The sequence below is a fragment of the Helicoverpa armigera genome, chromosome 14, assembly GCF_030705265.1.
Source record: "Helicoverpa armigera isolate CAAS_96S chromosome 14, ASM3070526v1, whole genome shotgun sequence".
Classification (NCBI taxonomy): domain Eukaryota; kingdom Metazoa; phylum Arthropoda; class Insecta; order Lepidoptera; family Noctuidae; genus Helicoverpa; species Helicoverpa armigera.
Window position 1 is genome coordinate 9,024,191 of NC_087133.1, and position 25,620 is coordinate 9,049,810.

The 25,620-nt window shown below is 36.7% G+C and overlaps 1 protein-coding gene across 7 annotated transcripts in view; it reads left to right on the top strand.

Moving 5' to 3' along the window:
• LOC110373296 (peripheral plasma membrane protein CASK) overlaps positions 1–25,620 on the top strand; it is a 216,472-nt gene that overhangs the window by 45,403 nt on the left and 145,449 nt on the right. Inside the window, exon 2 of one of the 7 annotated variants that reach the window (XM_064037745.1) lies at positions 3,158–3,782. The exons of 3 other annotated variants lie outside the window; for them this stretch is intronic. In XM_064037745.1, the coding sequence (XP_063893815.1) occupies positions 3,522–3,782 (261 nt within the window). In that variant the 5' untranslated portion in view covers positions 3,158–3,521. Of the gene's footprint in view, positions 1–3,114; positions 3,783–25,620 lie in introns of all 7 variants that reach the window. 3 more of the 7 variants (XM_064037742.1, XM_064037743.1, XM_064037744.1) reach the window with 3 other exon arrangements.

The window sequence follows — 25,620 nt, forward strand, 5'->3', positions numbered from 1 at the left end:
TCCATCTTACCACAAACTGATATCAGAAAAAAATGGCCTGCAATTGTGCCTTGCCAATGTGTCAATCCTAGGGCTTTCAATACCGGTATTACGGGATCCCGTAATACCGTGATCACGGATATATTTTGGTCTTTTTTCAATACCGGTATTGACGAGCCAATACCGTGATTACGGTATTACATCTTTTTATAATTTTAATTATTGTGGTTTGTTGTAATAAGTAGCAGGAAGTTGTATTAAATAAGATTGTTTTGTTAGTCAATAGTAAAGAGACATCTCATCACTAGGATGTATCGCCAATCTACTTGGCAACGCTGCAGGGACTCCAGAACAGACCAGATTTCAACCGAGTCAAAGGCCTTCTCATAGTCCACAAATGCTAGACACAGTTGAAGTTGAAGAACAGGACGACAACAGTCCTAATCCACGTCTCTGGAATTCTCCCTTCAAACAGGACATCGTTAAAAAGCTTCTGGAGCTCCCCCAGTACGGGCTTACCTCCTGCTTTTAATAGCTCCGTTGTAAAGCCATCCTCGCCAGGGGCTTTTCCATTTTTGAGCTGTCTCAGAGCGATCTCGATTTTGCCACTGCTGACTTCTGGCAGGTCTTCGGTGAAATGACGTGTTAATGTGGCTCTAGAATCCTCATTTCCGGGATCAGGTCGAGATGCATGCGATGCGTATAACTGGCCATAGAAGTTTTCCACTTCCGAAAGGACTGCCGGCACCGAAGAAATGACTTCTCCACTTGTTGTGGTCAGCTTCGTCAAGTGACGTCTTCCAAGAGATTGTACGAACACCTTTGACCCCCGATTCAGCTCAATTGCTCTTTCAATGTCAAGAGTATTAGAGCACCGGAGGTCGCTTAGAGCCTTTGTTTGGTTGGTTGAGAGCCCGCTTAGCTGACGAAGTGACAAGCGGGTTTTCACGTCGTTTCTTCATAAGCCCTAATGTCTCTTCCGAAAGCTTCGACTTCTTGCCCTTACGCTGCATGTTACAGAATCTCGAACCTTCCTCCCTGAGGATCCGAACCACATATTCGTGGTTCTGGTTAACGTCTGTTGTGGTTTCCACGGCGGCAAATCGGTTCTCCAAATTTGACTGGAACGTTTCAGATCCTGAAATGGTTTGGAGCAGTGTTGGTCGGAGCTTGGCCTTCATCAGACGCAAACGTTCGGCCTTGAAGTTGATATTCAGAGAGCCTCAGACAAGTCGGTAATCGCTACCGGTATTAAACCTATTGATCACGGAGACGTTTCTATGTGCTTCTTGTTCGTCATGATGAAGTCAATCTCATTTTTAGTCATAGTGTCGGGGCTATGATTGGATGCTTTTTGAAACTAAAGGATTGTTTTAAAAGTTTTAATCGATCTTAAATTAAACTCCGATTTCGAATTAGACGAATTCGATTTGACAATATTAAAAATATTTACAACAGCCTTTCTGTAGTCAAAGTAACTGTATTAGAAATTTGTAAACGGGATGCCAATTTACTAAAAGCGGATATTGCTCTAAAATGTATGTTAGATGGTCAAGCTAATGACGTAAGCCAAAATCATGCAAAAGCACTTCGAAGATGCATAAAGGAGCGACGACTTTTAATATCTGGAGTATTGCAATATTTGCATGACCGCCAATACCGTAATCACGTGATCACGGTATTGAAATATTGAATACCGGTATTGATATCGGAATTGAAAAAATCCGGTATTTGAAAGCCCTATCAATCCATAAAAAGAAAGTAAAAAGTGTCAGCACTATATAAATGATGCCATTCCTCCTCGATCCGGAAAAGTTTATCATATATTCGTATATTTTTCTGATGTTTTGTGTCCTGAGTTATATTTCAATACCTTGGGCATGTTCTACATGGCTATGTTGGGTCTGTCTTTTTCCTTTTTTATAGAACCCAGGTTTAATTTACCATTCAATATTCTACCTATGAAGGTTTAGCTTCCGCAATATTATCCATAACAATTCGTGTATAAACGAATTCAATAATTCAGTGTACAAACAAGATTCCAATCTATTTGTAAAGGTTACATGCCCTCGGGAGTGATATCAAGTAGGGAATTGGATTCGTCAGGTACGCCCAGCCGCTAAGACCTAAACTGCGGCTTACCGCACGCAAGTCGGGTGCCTGGGGGACCTCTCGTAACTCCGTACCCTATTATTCTACTATCTCACTTTCAGCGTACGTGAGACCCTTATTTATTGACCAAACCTGATGTAACAACTATTTGGTGCGTAAACTACGTGCTGCGCAATCTACTCCTAGATACAATACATTTTTAAAGGTGACACGAGCTTATTGTATGTTCCTGCCCTGGATATACGTACTTAACATTTTATGGAAAGTCTCATAACGCTAAATACTTTTTAGCGATTACGATTTGATAGCTCTATCTAATTTCGTAGTCAAGGAATCATCCGAAAGTGGGACCGAACTCGAGGTAGTATTAAGCTTCGAACTGAGACTGCGACAAACCTGAGCCAAGTCTGAGCCTAAATTCTCATTTGTACAGCTCTGGCTTTGGAATAAATGCTTTATATTCCGCACACCTGTATGCTCCACATAAATAATTGCGAATTGCCACAACGGCAAATGCCTAGTGCTTGTGGAATTATTTCTTCTTTATTTAATTTGGTTTCCAGTCGTGGATTTCCGTCGTATATTGCAGACTTTTCATCCATATCCCATTCATGCTTTTTCATCCATAGTTTTTCAAAAACTTTGTGGCTCCAATCTTGAACTATGTACTTAGTTGAGCTATGTGGTTTAGCACCGCTTATAAGTTTCTTGTTGAACAAGTTGGATTTAGACGTTTTGATATCGAACCTGAATGCGGTCTTGCATTCTGCTGAATAGAAACTTAGGAAGCGTACTGGCGAATACTGTTTGCCCTCGAACTGAAACAGGTCTGCGCGGTTACTTCCTCCAGCGGAAAGACAAACTTAAGCCATTGTGAACATTACATGGCATGCAGTTATTACGTTCTATATGCAATTTGCAACTACCTGAAACTCGGTCTTTGTTTGAATAGTTTAAGAAATGTATTTAGCTTTCCCCAGTTTACTTGTTACACTTACAATAATGTAATCGTTACTATGCAAGCAGTGATTTTTGAAAAGGTCGAGGAAATCAAAACAAAATTTAGGATTAAGTGATGGAGTCTTGTGTATATTATTGCGAGAAATGCGCTGCTTTAGTATGCAGAGCTGGTGAAAGGACTACTCGCAATTGAATTTTTAAGTGCAGTGATATAAACAAAGTGCGGTAACTATTAACGTACACGTGTGGAGAAGCCCGAGGTGTCTGGTACTTCTTGTGCGAATGAGAGGATGCGCGGCTGGCGGTTGTCCGCTCAGCGGAGACGCTAGCGGAAGAGGTAACGTCGATCGGAAAGGGTGTCGGGCCGCGAGCGCGACGACTGGTGCCCGCACGAGGCGCGCCGGCATGCGCTGACGTGTGCCCGGCGCTGCGCGTGCTGCGGCGCGGCGCGATGCCCCCCTGGGCCTGACATGGAGGAGGGTGGCTACTGGCGGCCATCTTGCTCGACGCTGTCGCTCGCTGAGCACCATGGCAGCGCAACGCACCTGTGTGCGAGGCACGCGCCGCAGCCGGCGCGGCTCGCGCACCGTCATCCCCCCCATGCGCATCACTCGCACGCGCACCAGCACGCGCACGCGCACCACCTGCAGCACGCGCAGCACGCCACCTCCTGCCCCGTGCACAGCCCGTTCCGACAACCGACGCCGGAGTACTGTGCCGCACACTCACAGGTACATTGTCAACAAACATATCATCACTTATTTTATTAATTAGGCAAGTAAACATATTCAATTATTTATTAAGACAATTTTGGTTTTCATGAAGAGAATCAGGGTGATAATCCGTCGTTTCTATAAAAAAGAAATGTTGAACGAATGCCGATTTGAGAAACCGCGACACGAGTAGGTATACGCGTGGTGCCATCATGATATTGATATAACTTAATTTATTACAAGAGCCTTCGACGACGGGTGGGAAGCATATTTTCAATGACGCAGATTTGCATCTTCCGACTTCTCTTCGCTTGACGTGAAGAATGATGATAAAATATTAAAAGCCTCTAACCATGCGCGGGTGAAAGTCCCTTGCTTGTGACATTAACACCAAATCGAATGATTTATGAAAAGCTTGTTAATGGCGGGCGATAGCTGTTTTTTCGTAACAAATACATATTTTGTCAGTATTTCCGAAGTTCAGCCCTTATTATTGGTGATCTTACAGAAACGTGAGAAGAATGTTAACACTAGGTTACGGAAATAGGCCAAGAAATGTAGCAAAATAAAGGAATCCAACCATGTGTCTACGTCGACTAATGTAGTAATTACATTTGAACATAGAAGTAGACTAGAGCTTATTAGTGGGTAATTGTATACTTATTTCGAAGAAACTCGTGTACCAGAGATACTGGTGGGAGTCTCGATAGTTTTCCTTCGCCAGTTTGACTTAAAATTGCGGTGAAAACGTGTTGAAAGTCGTCTATGCAATTTACGGTATTATATCATTCTAATATAATATAACGGTAACTGTATAGCAGCTGCTTTTGATTGATGGGGGCTTAGTACATAATATGGCGTAATGTGAGGAGATTGATGTATTTAGGGAGCCACGCTGACCGTATAAGGATGGATGGCGTAAAGATAGACTGGACCGAACCACAGTATACTTCATACTTCAGATAAGTGTCGTTTATTTTATGTTATTTATGAAATTTATTCAAATATGCATTTTTAATCAACAATCAGCGTTCATTTTTGTTGATAGTTCAACGAAAGTTATCTTTCAGATCCTCATTTTCCCAATTACACATTTCCGAATTTAATTCCGCAAGCCAAGTAAATAGTGGACTTTTTAACGGAATTGGGGGAGGCTTTCATTGAAATCAAACGCGTATAAAAAGGGCGTTGAGCGAAAATAATCCTTTTTTAACGTTTTCATGAATACAGAAGCGCGTACTACAATGGCAACAGTGACACCTAAATTGGTTTTTGAGGAGAAAGAATCGCGAAAGTGCGAATAGGGGACTTTTCACATTAAATTCGTAATTAGAAAAAGAATAAAGATAAAAACTCTGTAACTGGCTGAATAAAAAGTTCTAATAAAGAAAGGCGTTGCGGTTACTAATTGCGTTATTGATGATATTAATTCCATTCATAGGGACCAGTCACGTGTATTCTGTATTCGGTTTCATAAATAATTCTATGGTGTGTAGCAGAAAGTTCCCGGCTAATTTAATCAGTATCCGCTCCTTCATGATGAATAATGGATAAAATGTGTGCCTCATATTTTCCTTTAAGGGCTGATATTTTGGTGGATTAATTTATTGGAAGATTGCTTCCTTGTTATTGAATTTCCTTTTTGGTAATGACTAGCCATTGTTGTGAAACTAATCACTGTATTAGTATGATTTGTATTTTAGTCCGTTCTACTTTTTTTATTCTCAAACTAATAACTTTTGGTTAAAAGGACAAGGCCCAAAATCCATGGATGTTTGTTTGCAGAAATGTTTCAATGGAACGAATTTATCAGCCTATATTTACATTTCTGCTATATTTAAATAATAATTCTGAAACAGTCTGGTCCTGACAACTTAATGATATTTAAAGGCAATCTAAGAACAGAATATTAACCTCGCTACCTCCACGAATTTCAATTTCGGTTGTAAGGAACCCGTAATTCTGAGGAAATCCTGGTATCGTCTACTCGTGTTTTAAAGCGCTACATTGGTATAAATATCAATTTGCAATAAATTGTGTAATACTGTTACTTAGTGGCATAACGAAGATATTAAAAGAGGTAGGTATATAAGTTGGTTATCTTCACATTTGGTTGTTTACAGCTTGTATAAATGGTAATGATTCTATTCAGTTGCATCATTAGGATGTTTATAGTGAAACTACTGCCTATAGCAAAATATTGAATTAGTATACCTAGGTATACAGTAACAGGGACTCGAATGTTTGTCTTATTTCCAAAATGCGAAATTCAATTGCTTAAAAAAGGCTCCTAACGGAGTAATAACAACTTCATAATGTTTCAGCCTGGTAATCACTTTATAACTTCTATATTGTAAAAATTGTAGGCTTCAAACACAAAACTCAATTAACTCGGGAACCAAAAAATCATACCAGACTTCGTGACAGCCCCGCCCTCATAGATTATTCTTATAACGTGAATTTGTGTCTTTTTAATGCTTTTATTAAATTCATTTTGACCAATTGAATATTATTTTCGTCGTTTCCATATTTTAATATTCAAGGAAACAAATTCGAACGCGAAATGGGTGTCAGCTCCTGTCATATTTTTACGAAATCTTTCTTTAGAATAAATTATTATTCCGGAGAAATAATTGAAATATTATAATGTGAATAGATTACCATTTATTTCTAAATATAAGGCAAATTAAACAAACGCTTGTTATTACGATAATGGCGGGGTGGAGTTGCGGTTGATTTTCACAAGCCATAGAATAACTCTCAAAAACTAATGCCTTCAAGCGGAATGAGGGTAAGTCCTCAACAAAGCAGAAACCCTTCCTTTAGGAATCGCGTAATCTGACAATATGGAATACAATGGCTGCAAAGAGGTAGTATAAGGAAGCCCCTAAACGGAATCAGTCTGCGACGACAACGACTAAATTGACAAAGCAGATTTTACCATGCATAAGATCTATGTACGTATCTCATATCTTTTGTGAAGGTGCTATGCTATAATATGTGCCTTTACCGTGAGCTATGGACAAAGCTGAACCATTTCACGAACAATTTAAGACATTTTTTCACCTCTTACCTCCTCTCAGACATTTTACTTTTGGGAGTTGTAAGGAGTGTTCATTTTGAGATTTTATTACAGTCTTAAGATGGAGGTGGAATTGTTTTATTCTAAATTGGTGTCATTTTTGTAATGGCGTCCAACGATTTTTCGTAAAGACTACTGAAATCTCAAGAACACTTCAAATGCTTAATTAAATTTTAATCGAATATTAGTAGAGCCAAAACTGTTATTGCATGAATCACTAGCCTAGGCAAACATTTATAATGTAGCCGACCTCACGGGAAATTAAACATCTGCCAGCACTCGTCACTCACGCTTGCATTTCCCTTATCCCTTATTTTAATGTACACAGTTTATTAATACACAAAATAATAACAATAAATTATATGAACGGTGTAATGATAGGTGAGTTAAATATCTAAACATTTTCACTTGAGAGATGTCAAGAAAAGAAATACTAGAATTGTTTGCAAAAACAACCAGTCCGCATCGCATCTCAGCGAGTTAAAAGAGAAACTGAAATATGTAGGGACACCTGACATCTTAAAGTCACCGGTACCAATACTTTATTGATTGCAATACGATTGTGTCCTCGCTAGTGCAAGGTGAATGCAATTGTATACTTTCGCTGCAGACTACATTCTTCACTTGTTTACCATTCCACTGAAATAAAATTTTATTTTTATTGAACATTTCTGACAAAAGCGATGTCATTTTATTAATTAAGGATTTGGAAGTAGACACCGCAATACTTAACCTCTAAAATAAATTAAAGGATTACTCAAGTCCAAATTCTGAATGGTAAATGAAATTCAGTTGTCGTCTCCTTATAATACTTTGATCCTTTAAATACTTTTCTGCAGTTGGATTCCAAATTAATGTTTCAAGTAGGCAACTCTTGATTTTTTGGTTAACATAACATAATATTATGTTGAAATATTCAGCTATATAAAGTACGTAGTAAACTGTGTGTTGGAATTAGGTAAAAAAGCAGACTTAGAACTCAGTTGTTTGATACATTTTCAGGTAAAAAATATAATAGGTATCGGAAATAAAATTCGAAAAGGGCCGTAGTTGAATAATATAAACGCTTGTTCTTTGTTCAAACGAGCCTGCTACTAATAATTCTGGTTAATTAAAACGACAGCAGAAATGTATTACACGAAGGCTACAATTTATTAGTCTGATTTCGCAGTAATAAATTAGATTAACGTTTATTTAACATTAATATTAGATTCAAAGGTGAGGTTTTAGGAAGGTTTCTATAAATATTTTGGTAATAATTTAAATCGTTTCTTCGCAAACTACTATAACTTTAAAGTGACAATGCACGAATGAAAATGGCTGTATACAATAAAAACTTTTCCCAAATGTGAGCCAAAACTTCGCTTTGTGTGATGTACGGCGTCATTATGATGCTAAATGGCTTAAGATGTGAAGGGGCTTAACTATGCCGAGGAAGCCTTTCTAGAACATTCTAGAAAGAATTTCTTGAAAGATTTTGTTTCTGTTCTGGAGCTTGAAAATATATTTAATTAAATCTAAAAGGAACATATCAATACTTATTCCAAATTGCGGTCACGATTTGGTCCTATTACGTAAGATATTTACTTCGTCCTCATAAAGATATACGTCTCCAGTAATTTGTACAATATTGTGAATACTGTTGCTCTGGCGTTAGACAAATAGCCTGATTCTCGCTCCAGTAATTAGTGTCCTGTTTGCTTAGACGCAGACATTTTTCTTCCTTATTACAAGTTTGCTTTCTTTTGGAACGATGAATATTTGATTTCTTTTACCTAAAGAACTGTATTTCTGAGTTAATTTATCAGTCTTATTAGGATTACCTACTAGCATAAGTAGGCGAGTCGTTTCGTGACTTCGAGGTGAGATTCAAGGAACAAATACAGATTGAACAATGTATTTCACATGAATTCATGAAAGTCCTAGTCTACCTGTAGAGTGCTCATAAATGCGCAGGCATGACACATACATTGAAGTCGCAACAATAAAATACATAGAATAAGAAACAAAAAGACAGAAAATCGTATTATAAATAATGAGATAGACAGATGTCTGGAAACTTGGGACGATAAATCAATGACCGAGTTTTTGCCAAATGTTTTATTTTACTTTTATTATTTTGGAAAATATAGTTTATGAAATCAATAAAATGAACGGTATGTCAATAAATGTACCTAATGTAATCGAATTCGTTATGACTGGCTATCTGGTAAACTCAAAGCTATAAACTCATACGAGAAAAAAGCGCTCTTGCGAAACATTAAAAGTGGATAAAATACAGGAAAATAGAATGACGATAAATCAGCACAGGTCGCTTTCGAAGTACCAGAGCACCATTCAACAAAAGATATTAATTTGCATACTACGGGACTTAACCGCATTATAAATTTACGTAACACGTTGAAAAAATACTCGGTGGCAAGTGATATTACAGCTCGGCTGTTAGTAATAGTTTCATACCTTGTTGCTTTTATGAGCATCGCCGCTGGCCTGGCCGCTCGTTATTAAATTATCTGTCAACTTGCCAGGTTTATGTACGTTGTCATAACATTAAAGGGCAGCTTTGTGGTCTCAAAAATTTCGATGCCAATTTACATAATCATGTCGGTATTTTGTGCTTCACTTTTATATGCTATGTGTTCAAACCTATCAGTGTGGTCATCAATTGTGGCAATACTGGGTTATTTGCATGAATTGACTTCATTGCGCTTGTTTTGACGTCTTTTATCTGCTTTTTTGGATGGATTCACTAATGTTTACAATCGAAACAATTAATTTGTGTCTCACCGTTGTCTCCTTTGGAGTGTGTATCTAATACCTTTGAGATACCGTTATGTGCATCCACAATAATTTTGCGCAATGCTTGCTTATCAGTTTTCCGTCCGATTGAGTTTAAACAGTTATACACGTCTGTCCATTGAGTCAACGTGTCTTATTTGTTCTCGGTGCCCTTGGGATATAGATATCGTCAATAGCGTATGAAACTTGTTATCTACGTAGACGGGTGTAACAGCGCTAATATCCTGAGTTTGAAGTGACATTACAGAACTCCGTCTGGCAAGATATGTTGGACTAATAACTTTCAAGTCCCCACTCGCATCAGTTCTGCATTAGTGCAACACTAAGTTATTAGTTTTTGAAGTATTTGAGCTGCCACGGTATCTTTATGGTAACATAAAGTAATATCAAATAGCCCATTTCAACGAAAAGTGAGTAAACAGCTGGCTGTTTGCTGAAATATATTTTTTGTTGCTATTATAAACAGTATAGTAGGATATTTTGTGTCCTTGTATTTATTTCTGTACCAACGATTTCTGTACCAACGATTGTTAAATAAGAAATTTGAATCCAGACAAAAACATTAATTACAATACCTGTATTTCTGATAACTTTCCATATTTTTTTGCTTTTTAATCCGATTATTTTGAAGTGTACCGTTACGATGGAAAATTTATTGTCGTTTACAACAAAGTCCGACCCTTATAACGATATGAATGAAAATTAATGATCCTCAAATTGCCGCGTGGCAACGGACATCTACTACTGCGATAAGGGTTATATTACTGAAGCCTTAAACTTTCCAAATTATTACTCGTTATGGTAAATATAAACGATGAATTTGTGGCGCGATAACTAAATTTGGGTAACTCTATTAGTATCCACAATTTAATAGTTATTTACGGTTAAACATGTCGAACAACGTAGATTTTAATGTGACATGTAAAATCTTAACATTTCCTAACTTCTGAAACAAAAAACCACTGCTAATAAATATCATAAACTAACCAGCGTAGTTTACGTTACCTCCAAAGTTACCCAACACCAAACTACCTAATAATTGATATTCTCCTGAGAAGTTTATGTTCACCGAATAACTTACTTTCTAGGTACGGGCAACAAGATCCCTATCAAATATATGGATGAATAAGCTTTAATAGAGCAAGTTCTTTTGATCTTGAAAGGGCTTGGCCGCAATGACGTGGGCGGAGGGCGTGAGCTAGCAAGTTATTCTAACATTTTATTCAAAAACTGCGAAAACATTCTGACTTCAACTCCAGGTAACGGAACTGAAGAATAAAACCCGGCATCGTTCGAGACGAAAACTTGTAATCACTACATTCGTTCGGCTCACAATCAGTACTTGTACAATTTAATTTGTACAATTTATTTTTAGATGGAGTGGCCGTTGTCATGACAACGAAAGGCCCAGAATTCTGTCTTATTGATTAATGCTGAACATGTTACTCTTGATAAACGGTTTCGTGGATTTCTTGTGTCTTGTTTGTTGCTGGTTTTTGTTGTGTCTTCTATGCTTATTGTTGTTGATCTGTAGTGTTTCGAGGGCAGTGAATAATGTTTTTAGTTGCTTGAATTAATTGTTCAGTAAAAAGTAGTTGTGTTGCCATATTTAATTACATTGGTGTAATGGATTATTTCAGAAATTATTTTATTATTATTGGTTAAGATTAAGAGGTCAGATTTCTCTCAGAATTTCATGCAACATAATCGGTGATTTTTCTTTTTATATCCAGCCATTTGAGTTTTGTCATAGCGTTGATCGGATTTATGTTATTTTACGGGCAGGCCTTTGTTTTAACGTCCGCATTGGGAAATAAAGGCTTTATTTCCCGTTCACATATTGTTCCGTTACTCGGTCGGGCTAATTTTAAACTGTAATGTTTGAATCTGTTTAATCAACGCTATCCGCGGATCCGTCCTCATTTATTTGACGTTTCATCTGATAGCCAGTTGGAAATTTAAATTTCCAAACTTTTCTCTGAATGCGTGAATTTTGGTTGCCGCATAATGAGTTTTTGGTTATAATATCGAAGGTAACTGTCCTTTGAAACGGATCTTAAATATAATAGTATCACTGCCCTATATTTTATGAATAAAATTTTGACCTTTTCTAAAAATAATAAGCTATATCTGTCTACAGGTCATGAGCTTTTACTTAATTAATCTACTAAGTCTTAAACAAAATTTGTATTCAGGTAATAATTATGTCTCCATTTTAGATGCAAGTTTACCTTCCGGAGTTTCGTAATCAGAGGAACGTGATCAAACAACAAACAAAAGAGATTTCATGCAAACTCGGATCAAGAGACGATTAATTAAACATTAAGTGCAAACCAACGTTTTCCTTGGTATACGCGTGAGAATATAAACAACTGTTTACTTAAACAATCAATTATCTACAGTCAAATTTTCGTACCAATAGCTCCTATCTACTCACAGATATGACTATATAAGCTACTGATTTTAATGAAGTATAAAACCTTTTTAACTGACTTCCCAAAAAGGAGGAGGTTCTCAATTCGGCCGGTATGTTTTTGAATGATAGATAATACCTTATGCAAGTTGAGTTATTATAACAAGCAGTAAAAGAGCAATCTTCGTTTATCTAAAATTCATACAGATTGCGGTAATAAAATTGCCTACATCAATGTAACGGTTGATTGTTTCTGATTGTGCGTAGGGTTGGCGAGCAATGAAATTATGAATAAGTATTATGATTATTCTGCAATTGTAAACGGGAAACAAAGAATAATATTAACGGCCCTCCCTATTATGTTCTCGATGTACAACTTCGAGATAGAGGTACATTTATACACATTTACAACAGCACTTTTATACTTCGTAAAATGATGACTGTAAACCTTGGATTGTTAAATCTTGTTTCCTTTATAAGAAAAAGGACATTCAAAATGAATTCTATCCTGCTTTGTCCCCAAATATATGGTCGTATGGACAGAATACTAGCTTCATAATCATGAAGTAATTTTTACAATTGGTCCATAACTTAAAGAGATTAAACTTACATAGCTAATCTCTTTTCACAATGAATGGTGGGTTTCATCGTAACCTTCTTTAACCTAGTTTTTCTACTTTAGTCCAGCACTAAAGTTAAAGCGATTATGCTGATGTAGATTAAACACAAAACACCTGACTTTTCCACAGTATATTTTGCTGGAATTAGTCTCTGGATGCCATTTGCTCGTGAAACACGAGTAAAATGTAAAGTTCTCTAGTTATCCTTTTGTATAACAATAAAACAAATCCCTAGTATACCGGCGACACTTCACGACGATAGTATTACACAGAAGGTAATTGTAATCTACTAGCTCTTTTGTGAAGTGTCCTAGGGGAGCCACAATTTTTTGAACATAAAAGTATCTTATGTACTACGCGTGCTCGGGTTAAGTCTTTGTTCCCCAAAAATACAGTCTTATTTTTGATAATTGGGAGAATCTCGGATATAACTTATTTTGTAACGTTAGATAAATATCAATTACAGCTTCGATCAAATTGTGTAAACTAAACAATGATACGTATTAATTAAGGGTGGGTATTGGGTATACATGCAGTTATTTAAACAAACATTAATTAATCAGTATTTCACAACTATTTGTCTAATGTTATTACGCATGGAATATTGGTATGTAATACAAACAGAAATTCAAACGGGATAACCCTAATTGTTTCCGCGTTTGATTGGCATGCCAACATGTTTGCACCACGTGATCGCCGAAGACGAAATTGGATTAGACAATGCGGACGTTCTATACTTTACTCTGTGTATTGGCAATAAATGTCGTTCAAATATCGGCAGGACTGAACGATTATTTACATGACTATGTTAAAGATGGACGTAAGTATTTTTTTTTCTTATAGTTTTCAATAGCGTTTTTAACTTGTTATATTTGAAGAGTCAGAAAGTCAGAATTCAATAAACGTCAGTAGTTAAGGTTTCTTTCCTTTTCTGTATGTAAGGGTTGAATTATGCTCTGCAATAATGGTTTCGTATTGGTAATGGTTGTGACCTAAAGATTATCCGATGAGATGGATGGATGTGCTAGAATGCTAGATAGATTGAATTATTTTGATATGGGGTACATCAGTATGTATGTCACGTAGCATGTATAACGCTCAATGCACGTGAAGTACCTACCTAAAAGTTTAAATGACATCGCCAACTGCGACGGAACAAAAAATATTCTTATCCTTCAACGTTGCCAATTTATGCGGCAATTTTACAAGTTAGTTGTTGACAACTAGGGGTGACGAGTACTCGGCGGCACGCGTGCTCGTGTGTCGTTGGAAACTAGTTGTCACGTTCTGTGAGTGCTTTCGAAAAGTATGAGAGAATTTGTGTAATTTCGTCCTGGTAATGAAGTGTGTGTATGGTTATATTACGAATATCTTTTCTGTGTATGATCAGACTACGAAATTGTATCAGGGATTTGATAAATATTGTTAGACTTAGGTTAAAGCATTTGTTTGAACGCCTCTACAAAGTTGAGTAGAGAGAAGTTTTGATTGTGGTTGGAGAGGAAGAAGACAAAAATAGTAAAAAAAGTAACTACAATGAGTGAATGGCCATGTATAGGGAACAAATGCATGAGTAAAATAGAGCTTGTTACCCTGACCCCAATAAAAATGGCGAGGGCAGAAAGAAGAATATCTGACCGCAAAAAGTAAAGTGGAACGAATTTACATGGAAAATTGTTTCACAATAGCTTTGTATGCAATTTGCATTTCGCATAATAGCTATGGAAACGAAAGATGAAAATTCAAATTCGCTCGTGAAAATGTTGAACAAGAATGTGAGAGTGAAATTGTAACCACAATGGCGATGGGAGTTTTTTTTATGTACTATCTTCTATCAAACCATTCGTCTAGGCCCTGAGCAAGCCTATTAAGCTGAGTAACGCTCTTATCTTCTCTGTATGAGATGAGGCACCAATAGATCACTGGAAACGAGAAAATATAAAAACGTCACCGAATTTAATAATAAGCTATTATTATTAATTTATCATTCCAGGCCCCGTTGACGGACCCTTCCCAGCCAATCTTAAGAATATGCCATACATGTGTTACCAGGTGCCTTCGAAAGGACCTTGTAGCAATATGCAAGTGGCCTGGTTCTACGATATCGTCAGAAGGAGATGCATGCGAATGTTTTACTCTGGTTGTGGAGGAAATGAAAACAAATTTGCCACCCAACGTTCTTGCGAGCTGACTTGTAATAAGGACAGAGCGATGTAGCAATGTTTTAGAGTATCTTGTAAAATATCTATTAGTAGGTCGGTACTCTACAGTTGGCGTTTCAGTATTGAGAACAATTCGGTTATTCTCTATAATTTGCAAGGCAACTCTGATTCTTTTTGTATTGTCCTAAATGATGCTATATTTAAATTCGTAAGCGTATCGAGTGTGACTGACGCTCATGTGCTAAATATTTAAAATCCGTCGTAAAATTTTGACAAGAAAAAACGAGAAGCTTTTATGGCATGGCTTTTTATATTGTGACGCGGGAAACATTAACTCTCAAAAATATATTTTATGACCCTATATTTACGGTAAAGTAATATAAGCATACTTTATGATTTTCTTACTCTATTGGCTTTTATCGACGTAATAAATATGTGCGTATTAGATAACACGTATTTTCTTTCTACACATGTATAAAGCAAGTTTCCAGTGTTGAGGATAATAATGGTAATTACCGAGATCTTGGCAAATTAGACAAATAATGATCGTGTAGCTAATTTATTTCTTGCAGAACAAAAGTCTTATGTGATCATTAACGCTCATAAATTACACTTCCCATAATTCATAGCCCATCTTAATTCAGGGGCTGTTGCTACCCAATCTGTCCCCATTAATATTCGCGCTTTACTAAATTATTCTAATTAATTTCCCTGGAACCGAACCTGTCGATTTTGAACTGAAACTTTTGGGCCGCAAATAATGAAGTAAATTATGAACTACTGTAGGCAAACAATACGTCATACCATAAGTAATTGATATGGAATTGTTTTATTTATTTGTGTATTTGTGAAGATAGTCAAAGAGAAGAATGGATAGTGATGGCAAGTTTAATGTCGGCAAAAGTTTAAGTATCATTCATACTTTACTATTTGATAACTCGTGAGCACCAATAATTTAATCGACATTTGTCCAATAATTAAAAGTAAACACGTCGATGGCGTATAAAAATACTGAGTCATTAGCTTACAATATACAAAGCTGTGCGTACAAACAATGACTTGACGAAAATTTATTTTCCCTGTTAACAAATGAAAGCACAAGGAGATAATTTGTACCTGTATAGGCAGGGGTGGCCCACAAACAAAATTCGTAATATATTCCATTGTTTAACCGCTATTGTTTTATTTTTACAATGAATTTATTGTAATAGTTCTAGCCTGTTTAAATGGGCATACCCACTCCCGGTCTTACCGTCCATTACATTTAAGAGACGCGTAAACTCTTTCTAACAATCCTTTTACCATGAAAGTCTTAGGACAAAGAAACACATCTAGTAGAAATGTTCTAAAAACCTTAAGCTGGTTTAATAAACGTAAAAGGAGCATCATCTTGACAGTACTCTTCAGAAATAAAACATTCAATACGCATACATTCCCTCTTCATACACGTACGAAACGGCTGTATGAATTCCCATTGGAACATGAGTCTACTGATGTTGGTACTTGCTAATGCTTTAATGTGTTTGTTCCGTTCTGTAGTGCGTGTCTTACATGAAAAGCGCGTCATCTGTTTCAGCCGAGTTCACGCATATCTTTGGTTAAATCGACCTTAGGTACTACAGCAATGGGTTCATACTCTTACTTGGTTTGCATTTACTGAACAGGAATCGATTCAACGATTGCATTTGCGATTATTGTAGGTAAGTAGCTCCGGTCGGTTGCTTTTTTCATCTATTGGATTAGTTGTCACACCTAATATTAGCACTATCTGCTTAAAATTATCTTAGAAATATATTGATAAGTGGTATGAGCAAAACTTAGATAGTCACCATTAATCCTAATCCTAACTAATATTATAAATGTGAAAGTAACTCTGTCTGTCTGTCTGTCTGTCTGTCTTTTCTTCACGCCTAAACTACTGAACCGATTTGTGTGAAATTTGGTACAGACATAGTTTGGAACTTGAGAAAGGACATAGGATAGTTTTTATTTAAAAAAAAAATATATAAAATAAAATTTATTCCGGACATATAGCGCCATCTAAGGTAAACGCGGGTGAAGTCGTCATGCCCCAATAGTCGTCAATTAATCTTAAAACTTTTATTATTATTTTCTACTGGACTTAAAATGGGCCGGTTTATATATCAACAAATTCTTGATAATATATTGCACAATTGAAATAACAATACGGGGTTTTAACAGTCACGGCTTCTTAGATATGTTATTTGAAACGTGTGTGCCCTAACAAAATCGTTTTTTCGTGAAGTTCAGCTGTCAAAAGTGAAACTCACCACGTGGTTTTGTGTTTTGATTTACATAACTCCAGTGGGGACTGTGGTATGTTTCTTTGTTTAATTAGATAGTTAAGTTTATTTGCTAGCAATGTAATATGCAATTTGGAATAATTTTAACATAGAAGATATATTTTTTTAATGTGACGTCTATTGGTACTTCAAAACTCCCATTTGACCCAAAACCCGACTATTTTACAATTATTATGACGACTACTGGGACATACTCAAAAGTTGCACCTAAATTCGTCATGATGTGGATATTTTGTGTTTTATAGTACAAAATGCGAATAAATAGCTAATATCGGGACTTTTACAAAGTTGATAACTGTCTAGAATAAACATATTTAAGGTTTAGACTACATTTGTTCATAAAACTGCGTTTCTTTTAAGCTTTTTCATAGGGGTAAATTTTACTCTGCTGGTTCTAGATGCACGTACACAGTCATGTTATTCGATTCAATTCATATGTTTCTTAATGGTTAAATCCCCTGTTTTCTATAAGTATGCACTTTCTACGAGTGTTTTTTCAGGTATATGTTGGCAGCTGTAGGCCTCCGCCATTCGATTAAGATCTACCGCTTTGGGTACAAGTAGGTCTAGCACTAGCCTTTGTTTCTACTACGCTTGGATTACAATTTGTGGCAAACAAAAATTGACTGTTCTTACACTATGCTTTTTGTTCGAAATAACTGCATTTTGTCACGCGTATTGTACCGCGTCTTCCTAACGTGCCTTAATAGCGCCTGTATACAAATTATGTCATTCAACTAATTTTGACGCAAAAAATATTAAAATCAGTTTTAAAACTAAGATGACATAGCTTCCATCGTTGTCACTAATTTGCTTGTCGTATTCGATATTGATGGGTAAAAAGTAATCTTAAATAAGATTTTTTTATTTAAAATTGTCTGTATTTAGTGATTGCATGATCGTAATTTTAATAGCAGATCATGACTGAAAGAAACTACAAGCAAAAGGGCCTTTTAAAAGTCATAAAAGGTGTAAATCAAGGGGCCACACACCATAAGATGCAGCAAGAAAATTTAAAACGCCCTTTTGAGACAACTTTAATGAAATGGTGACACAAAACCGACGATTATCCCTGTATATATATACTATAGAAATGAACCCAAGGACAATCTCCGGTTCTGTGCTAAATTATTGCTAACTATGGAGGAAAACTACTTGGGCTATTGCGTTGGGATGTTAGTAAATTAGGATATAGGAAACTATAGGAACTATGGCTCCTGGAAAAAAGTCGTGGTGGCCTGGTGGACCAAGAATCAACCTCTCAAGTATGAGGGCGCGGGTTCGATTCTAGGTCAGGCAAGTACCAATGCAACTTTTCTAAGTTTGTATGTACTTTCTAAGTATATCCTGCAATGACACCAATGACTGTGTTTCGGATGGCACGTTAAACTGTAGGTTCCGGCTGTCATTGAACATCCTTGGCAGGCATCCAGTCGTTACGGGTAGTCAAAAGCCAGTAAGTCTCACACCAGTCTGACAACCCAATACCCCTTGTATTAGGTTGCCTGGGTAACTGGGTTGAGGAGGTCAGATAGGCAGTCGCTTCTTGTAAAGTACTGGTACTCAGCTGAATCCAGTTAGACTGGAAGCCGACCCCAACATAGTTGGGAAAAAAGGCTCGGAGGATGATGATGATGAGGAACTATGGCACCTGCCGATGACAATGTATAAAATACATGTTAAAATGGCAGGTGGAGACTCGCCACCTCACTTACTGGGCCCCCGGGAATCAGTCGCTAAATTCGCAACAAGAGGGCAACAGATACATGAGCGGCTGAAGGGTGAGGATACCTCGGCGGACTTTAAACGCAGATCACGCGCTCCTTGTGGGTCCAGCATCACCGGCCCACCCACCACTTACCACGAGGCATCTACCCTCCAAGCAGGGCTGCTAACCCTGCTGTAGCGACTCCACTCTGGTCGGCCAATGAAGGCAAGCCAAGAGGCGGGAGAACTCGCCCCGCGGGGTCGCTACTCCCCGTCATCAGATGCCCTGTGGGGCTTATTAGATATTATTATTATTGGGTTTGAACGGTTAGTTGTACCTAATCATATTTTATTTTTTGATTGATACCTTTAAGACAGTAGACAGTTTGAACTGTCTATAGAGATTTTTGCAAATGCTAGTACAGCATGCGCTAAGCAGTTCAGAAGTTTTGATGAATACCTACATATCTATGAATGTTAGTAATTATTTCGCGGAAAGCTATAAGTGAATGTTTCTTTTATTTTTTGTGAATACTAATTATTTTATTTTACAATGAAAATATTTTAAAAGTAATTATTTTACTCGTGCATATGACTGCATGGTTATTATGATTAAGAAATATAGCATATATTTTATAGACTGGTTTTGTGATTCCAAGCGTTTGATAGATAGGAATATAAATTAAAATGCAACTATGTATCTGTTTTATTGAATACCTGCTCTTCTAACAGATTATCACCCGCTATTCTAAATAGGAATTTGGTTTTTTATCTATCTACCTGTCTAATGTTTCAAAAGCACAAGTATGCTTAACAAATTCAAGCACAAAAAAATGTACATAACTTGAACCTTATGTTCAAGAGCAGAGAGTTTACATTAGCATTAAAAGTTGACGAGCACTGGGAATATTTGACGAGTATCCGTACAAATCAGACGACTATTGGTACAAATCGCCCTTTTTTTACTTTTGCCTTAATAAGTATATAAACCCATCAAAATGATTAAAAAAACATTAGTTATTTAGAATAATGAATAAATACTCTATCACGTTATGCAAAAATTTTCATATTCTATTAAATATTTAACACACAGTAGCGCTTCAAAGTCAGTGATTTCCGAAATCCGACGACTATTGGTACGTTTACCTTATTGGTCAAACCAAAAATATGCCGGAAATCACTATATCATGCGAACGAAGTCGCGGGCAAAAGCTAGTCGTACCATATTTTAAGTAAATTTTCAGTTACCTTAAATATACGTATAACACAGCATACTGATAACTCTAAATGTGATGGTTATGTAATCTAAAGCAGCACTGTTATTTCAAGACGAGAAAATGGAAGATGATTCTCAACATTTCTTTGCGAGGTAACAGGGGGGAAGATGAGTGGGACGATTCCGCTCTTTGTGAGCGTTGGCGTTTTAGCCTTTAAACAATTGGATTCATTCTTATAAGGTCGGTTACAGCCCCTTGTATTTACAGCTGCTATTTACCTCCCTTCTATTTTTATATTTTCATTAATCAAAGTATAATTAAGTTGCCCACGTATTTCTTGTATGTACACTGAAACCTCGAATAATGTGGTCTGAAAACAAAAACATCCTTTTTAAAATTTAAATTATATTTCATTTCCATTTTCATGAAAATACCATCTCAGTATTCGCGGAGTATTGAACTCCGAAATGGAACTCCATATTTAAGTAAACGTATGAACAGAATTGTGTGCCGGTCCCGATCCTATCGACTTTAAAACTTTCCACTCAAGATTATCCTTGTTGCCATCGGTCTGTGTAGTCGAAAGTTACACGACACACGTATTAAGTACAAGTAAGTACATTTTGTTGAAAGTACCTAACTTTGTAATACATACAAGATTTGTTTAAGTAATTCAACAGAATTACCTAAATCAGATCTCAAACCTTAGAATTAGTTATAGTAGATAAAGGTGTCTACGTGATAGAAAATGTGGGCGTTTCGAAGGGATGAAAATGAATATGAAAAACAATACTATATTCAGATATTCACCATAAAGACTCAAACAAAAGAGAGACGTTAATAAAATAGAAAATCCATCTTCAAGTGCGGAATACATCGCGTGGCGCACACTAATTATCTCACGTCTTGTATAAAGTAAATAACCCCTTTAACACAACGTTGCGAGTTGCGAGCAGTGTCAACACGAAAGTAATTTGATTCAGTTCCACGTCATGCCCAAGAGTACAACACAGAACATGCAACATCGTAAACATTATCTCGCAGACCTTCATAACGAATTTCGTCTGGATTTTCAGCGGATGTGGGTAGTTTGTGACGCAACTTTAAAATGTTGCTGCTGATTACTTTAAAAGTGCTGTTTGCAAATTTCTACGGAAAAGGAAAGTTTCGGCAAATATTAAAGTTAAATAAATGGTACCTCCTTACAATTCTTAAAATAACTTGTGCGAAAACCCAAAGCAAATATAGGAAGGCAGGTTTTTACGCGTTATGTTACAGAGTTTATGAATTTCTCTTCATGATTTACAATAATATGATTCTCTCTACTCAAGATGCATACCTAGCTTACCTACCTTCCTAATGTGATGTTACGCTATTTTCATACAACAATGATACCTACAGAACTTCATTTTGAGATTTTTATGTTCCACCTGTGATGCATGAATTCGTGTTATGTGAAATGTTGTAAGTACTTATGTATCCCATTGAAACGTTGGAAATTACTTTTCTAACTTGACAATTGTACGAGTGTTAAGAGATATATTTTATGACTTCCACCTGAAGTAATAGCCCAAAGCAATGGAACATTTTTTTTATATCTATAGTCTTATCTACCTAGAACTAATTGAATATCATCGTTAAACCTAAGCGACAAGCGCTACTGAGTTTGAAAAGTAATGAATAGCTGTCTGTAAACGCTAATAAATGCGCCAATAAAACAGAAAACATTATTTAAACAAAATCAATACAATCTCCAACTTCACGACAGATCTAAATGAATGATTCACATGAAACGATTCGGAGAAAAACTTCGTACAAATAAAGACAAAGCTCAAGGGAATTGTAGTTTCGCAAAAGTTAAACACAGGACCGTTGTCTTCGAGATGTTCAACGTTTGTACTTAAAAGAGAACTAATGAATATGTCGACTGTTTCTATAGTGTAATAGTTTTAAGTAAGTTAATCCTGTCTAGACTGATATGTTGCTGTGGTTAAATAATTTCTGATGAGATGAAACTGGTGGCAACCAAGGTTTGTTGTCTAGGCCATTCATTGATAGGGAATAATAGTAAAATCTTAGATCAAGCTGAAGCATAGATTAGCTGAATAAGAACGACATCACAGATTTTATGTGACTTCTATTGAATAAAACCTCTTATAACATAGTAGTATTATAATAAACCTGGTGTAATTAAGTGCCCGTACATAATGTGAATACGCAGTTTTTCCATTCATGCGTTCTCGTAGTCAGGTCGTTGGTCCAACTACCGTGCATCAAGTAATTAGACAATATTCATATACGCTAGCTTATAAAGCCAGGCTTTATTCAATAAATAAAATATTAATTAATTTTCTTGCAATTCATTACACCCGGGTTATATTGTAATATCGTTGAAGCCGTGTAGTTAAAATTTAATAAACATGTGCGCTGGTTCCTGCGACAGACAGTTTGAGGCTATGGTTATTAAATTAATATTTAAAGATAATACAGCGACATTTTAACATACACCTTGTATTTTCAACTCTTTATTAGGAAAACCGTGAGGTATCTCTTAAAATATATGCCAAGTTCAATACACAAATCAATCAGTACAATTCTAAAACGAAAGCTGACTTAAAAATATCACATCCATAAATAACGTCTAATCGTTTGTTAAGTCTCTGAGATAACCCTGCGAATACACACAGTATTCAGTTCCGAAGCACTCGATTTATCTCCGAGGCAAATTCTCTAGAATCACTGCTTCCGCACAACCATTTAGTAGACACCTACGGTTCAGAATGTCACATTCTCCCGCTCAAAGATTTATTACTACACAATTTCCTGCTCACACTTCGGAAGTGCAAGAGGATGTTCAAATATTGGAATCTAATGGAATCGAATCTATCTGCACCATACCTCGACAGATTCCGTCTATTGTTGAAATAAATTTCACTTTATTCGTAACTGGTGGCGAATTTATTGTGCCATCCTATTTTTGGAATCTCTTGAGAGATGTCTAAGAAGTGTTTGCCTGAAATTGACAACTGTAATTCTTTATCAAAGCTGGCAATATCCTGCTTTTGAGTAGGTTGCTTTCACGGTGTCTCAAGTCATCGATTTTATCACGATTTTCAGTGTTCGGGTTCCAAGCATCATGTAAATCTAAGAAGCAATTTCCTTTATTTGTCTTGTAAGAATAGTCTGGTCGGATCCTACGAACTTATATCAGAAAGATATTTGTGTTTGTATTCTGGGAATAAGCAAGAGCGCTGAGCCAAGAACCATTTTTATCTTTTATACGGATCTGAGGCATGTTTGGGCCAGAAACGACTAGCACTTTGTATGTATGATCAGGGATGTGTTTTTTATTTAGAAATAAACCTTATTCTAACAATTAAGTATCTCCTGTTTTATAGGTTTACTGAGTCGTGCAGTAAAGTTTATTGATACTTCACTGCTTACGGCCTTCCAATCTGTGTAGGCAAATGGCTGTGACTATCTTCGTTCTAATCCCCATTAGTATACAGACATTTGACGTATTCACCCTCTACTACTGTTTTAGTCAGTCACGTAAAAACTTATATTGCTAAATGTCTCGTCCCGTACCGCATTAAATTTTATCGCGCGGAACTTTATAAATTAATCCGCACACGTCTAAAATATAAGCGTTCCCGTACAGCGATTTAGCTGGTACATTAATGAATCCGCGAGAGGACGCCGACTCCGCCGTGACTCTGTGACCCAATTCTGTGCTCATTAACGTGTGGCCACGTTGCACCGGACACCACAATGCAATGGTTTACTTATTCAGTGCACGGAGGGTTTTTTCGATGCAAAGCGCAACATTCCACGGAACCGACTGCAGTCGGACACGAATATTTCATCGGATATAACGGATTGCGGAACTTTGTTTGGTTAAATGTTATTTTATTGTTGCAAAACATTTTATACTTTTCACGGAACATTCAAGCTGTCTACATTAATTAAAATTCTTCAGTTGATGCCGCAGTGAACAAATAGTCTAGTCCCAGATAAACTGTGTGATTAATCTCCGTGCTAAGACAAGGATTACTTAAAGTGATTTTGTAGTCTGGAGCCAAACATCAAAGCCGTAGTGTCTTTAACGTTTCTCATCAGACTTCTGAATTACTTTTGTGGTCTGGCTTGACTTTTGTTGACGAATTTGTACTGGAATTTGTTTCTTGGAAATGTGGCCACATGCTCACATTTTTTGCGCTCACGACTTCAGTCAATATTTCATTTCATTTGGAACAAGAGTTAAGTTGCCACAAACAATATTACTTTTACAAAGAAAGGCCTTCAGCACTTTTGAGTAAATAATTTCATCTTGTCCCAATGTTGGCTACGTGATGGTTACATGTCTGCGTCGGCACGTGCCCTCGCTCGAGTATTGCTATACTGCGTTACACGACATCTCAATACTTATATTACGGTGTAACCATATTTTGTGCTGTTACATAATCCTTCTGTTAGGAATATAATTTCGGTTCACATTGGAATTCTTATTTACGTATTACTCAATGTGATTTGAATTCAATTTGATAGTTAGAGCTGTTGCAAACCTTATTTAAAAAGGTTGTTTTTGAAACCTTAATGTAAACAGAAGTAGGTTTACGTAAACAAAGGCCAGTTTCGTCACCCACACCTTCAGCTCAATCTCTTAAGTCGCATTTCGCAATATACGACACCCCTGGGGCAAAACTTTTACACGGAACCCCAGAGTGAGTTTGTCAAAGGGTTAAAAATCAATAAAGACACTGCAAATATATGCGCTGCTAGATTGCCCCGCCAAGTTATTTGCAAAAATAACAAAATCTCTTCCCCTCTTTATGGACTTTTAAAGCTTGAGTGGGAACAAAAAGCTTATAGATAGCGTTTATTTTTGCTTTCAACGAGAAAAGAAGGGTCATATTTTATTCAAAAAAATATTTTTTTACAAGACCACGTTCTCAGGTGTGAAAGTGTGAATAGATAAGATTGGTCGACTAGACTATATGTTTACTAAATAGACAGATTGCACGCACTATGCCGCGCGTGTCCCATTACGGCGAAGTGACGTGTTTGTATGGGAAATTTATGGCGACCCGGGAACTGCTGCCATCTGTCGACATGTCTAAGGTTATTATTAGAGAATTCAAACAATGCCTACATACAATGCAACGAAACTAATGTAGGTATTTGCTTAATTTGGAGACCTTTGGTGCATTTTTCTGAAATTCACAAGTTTCGTTTTACTTATTGTAGTTCCAAAACAACAGTGGCTCAAAGCACAAAAAATATGATTACCAGAATGAATTATAGAACCACGAAACTACGGTAATTTATTACATACCTACTTACCAAAGAAAAAGCAAAACATCGACAACGCAAAATCGTTTTTGGTCGTATTCCTATACCGTAATCTCCTCGCCAGGATCTTGATACACCACTAATCCTGAAATAAATTACGCCGCTGTAGTACTCAACGTTTAGTATCTGTATTTGCGGAAATACACTCGATGAAGACATTTGATATATGAGACAGGAAAG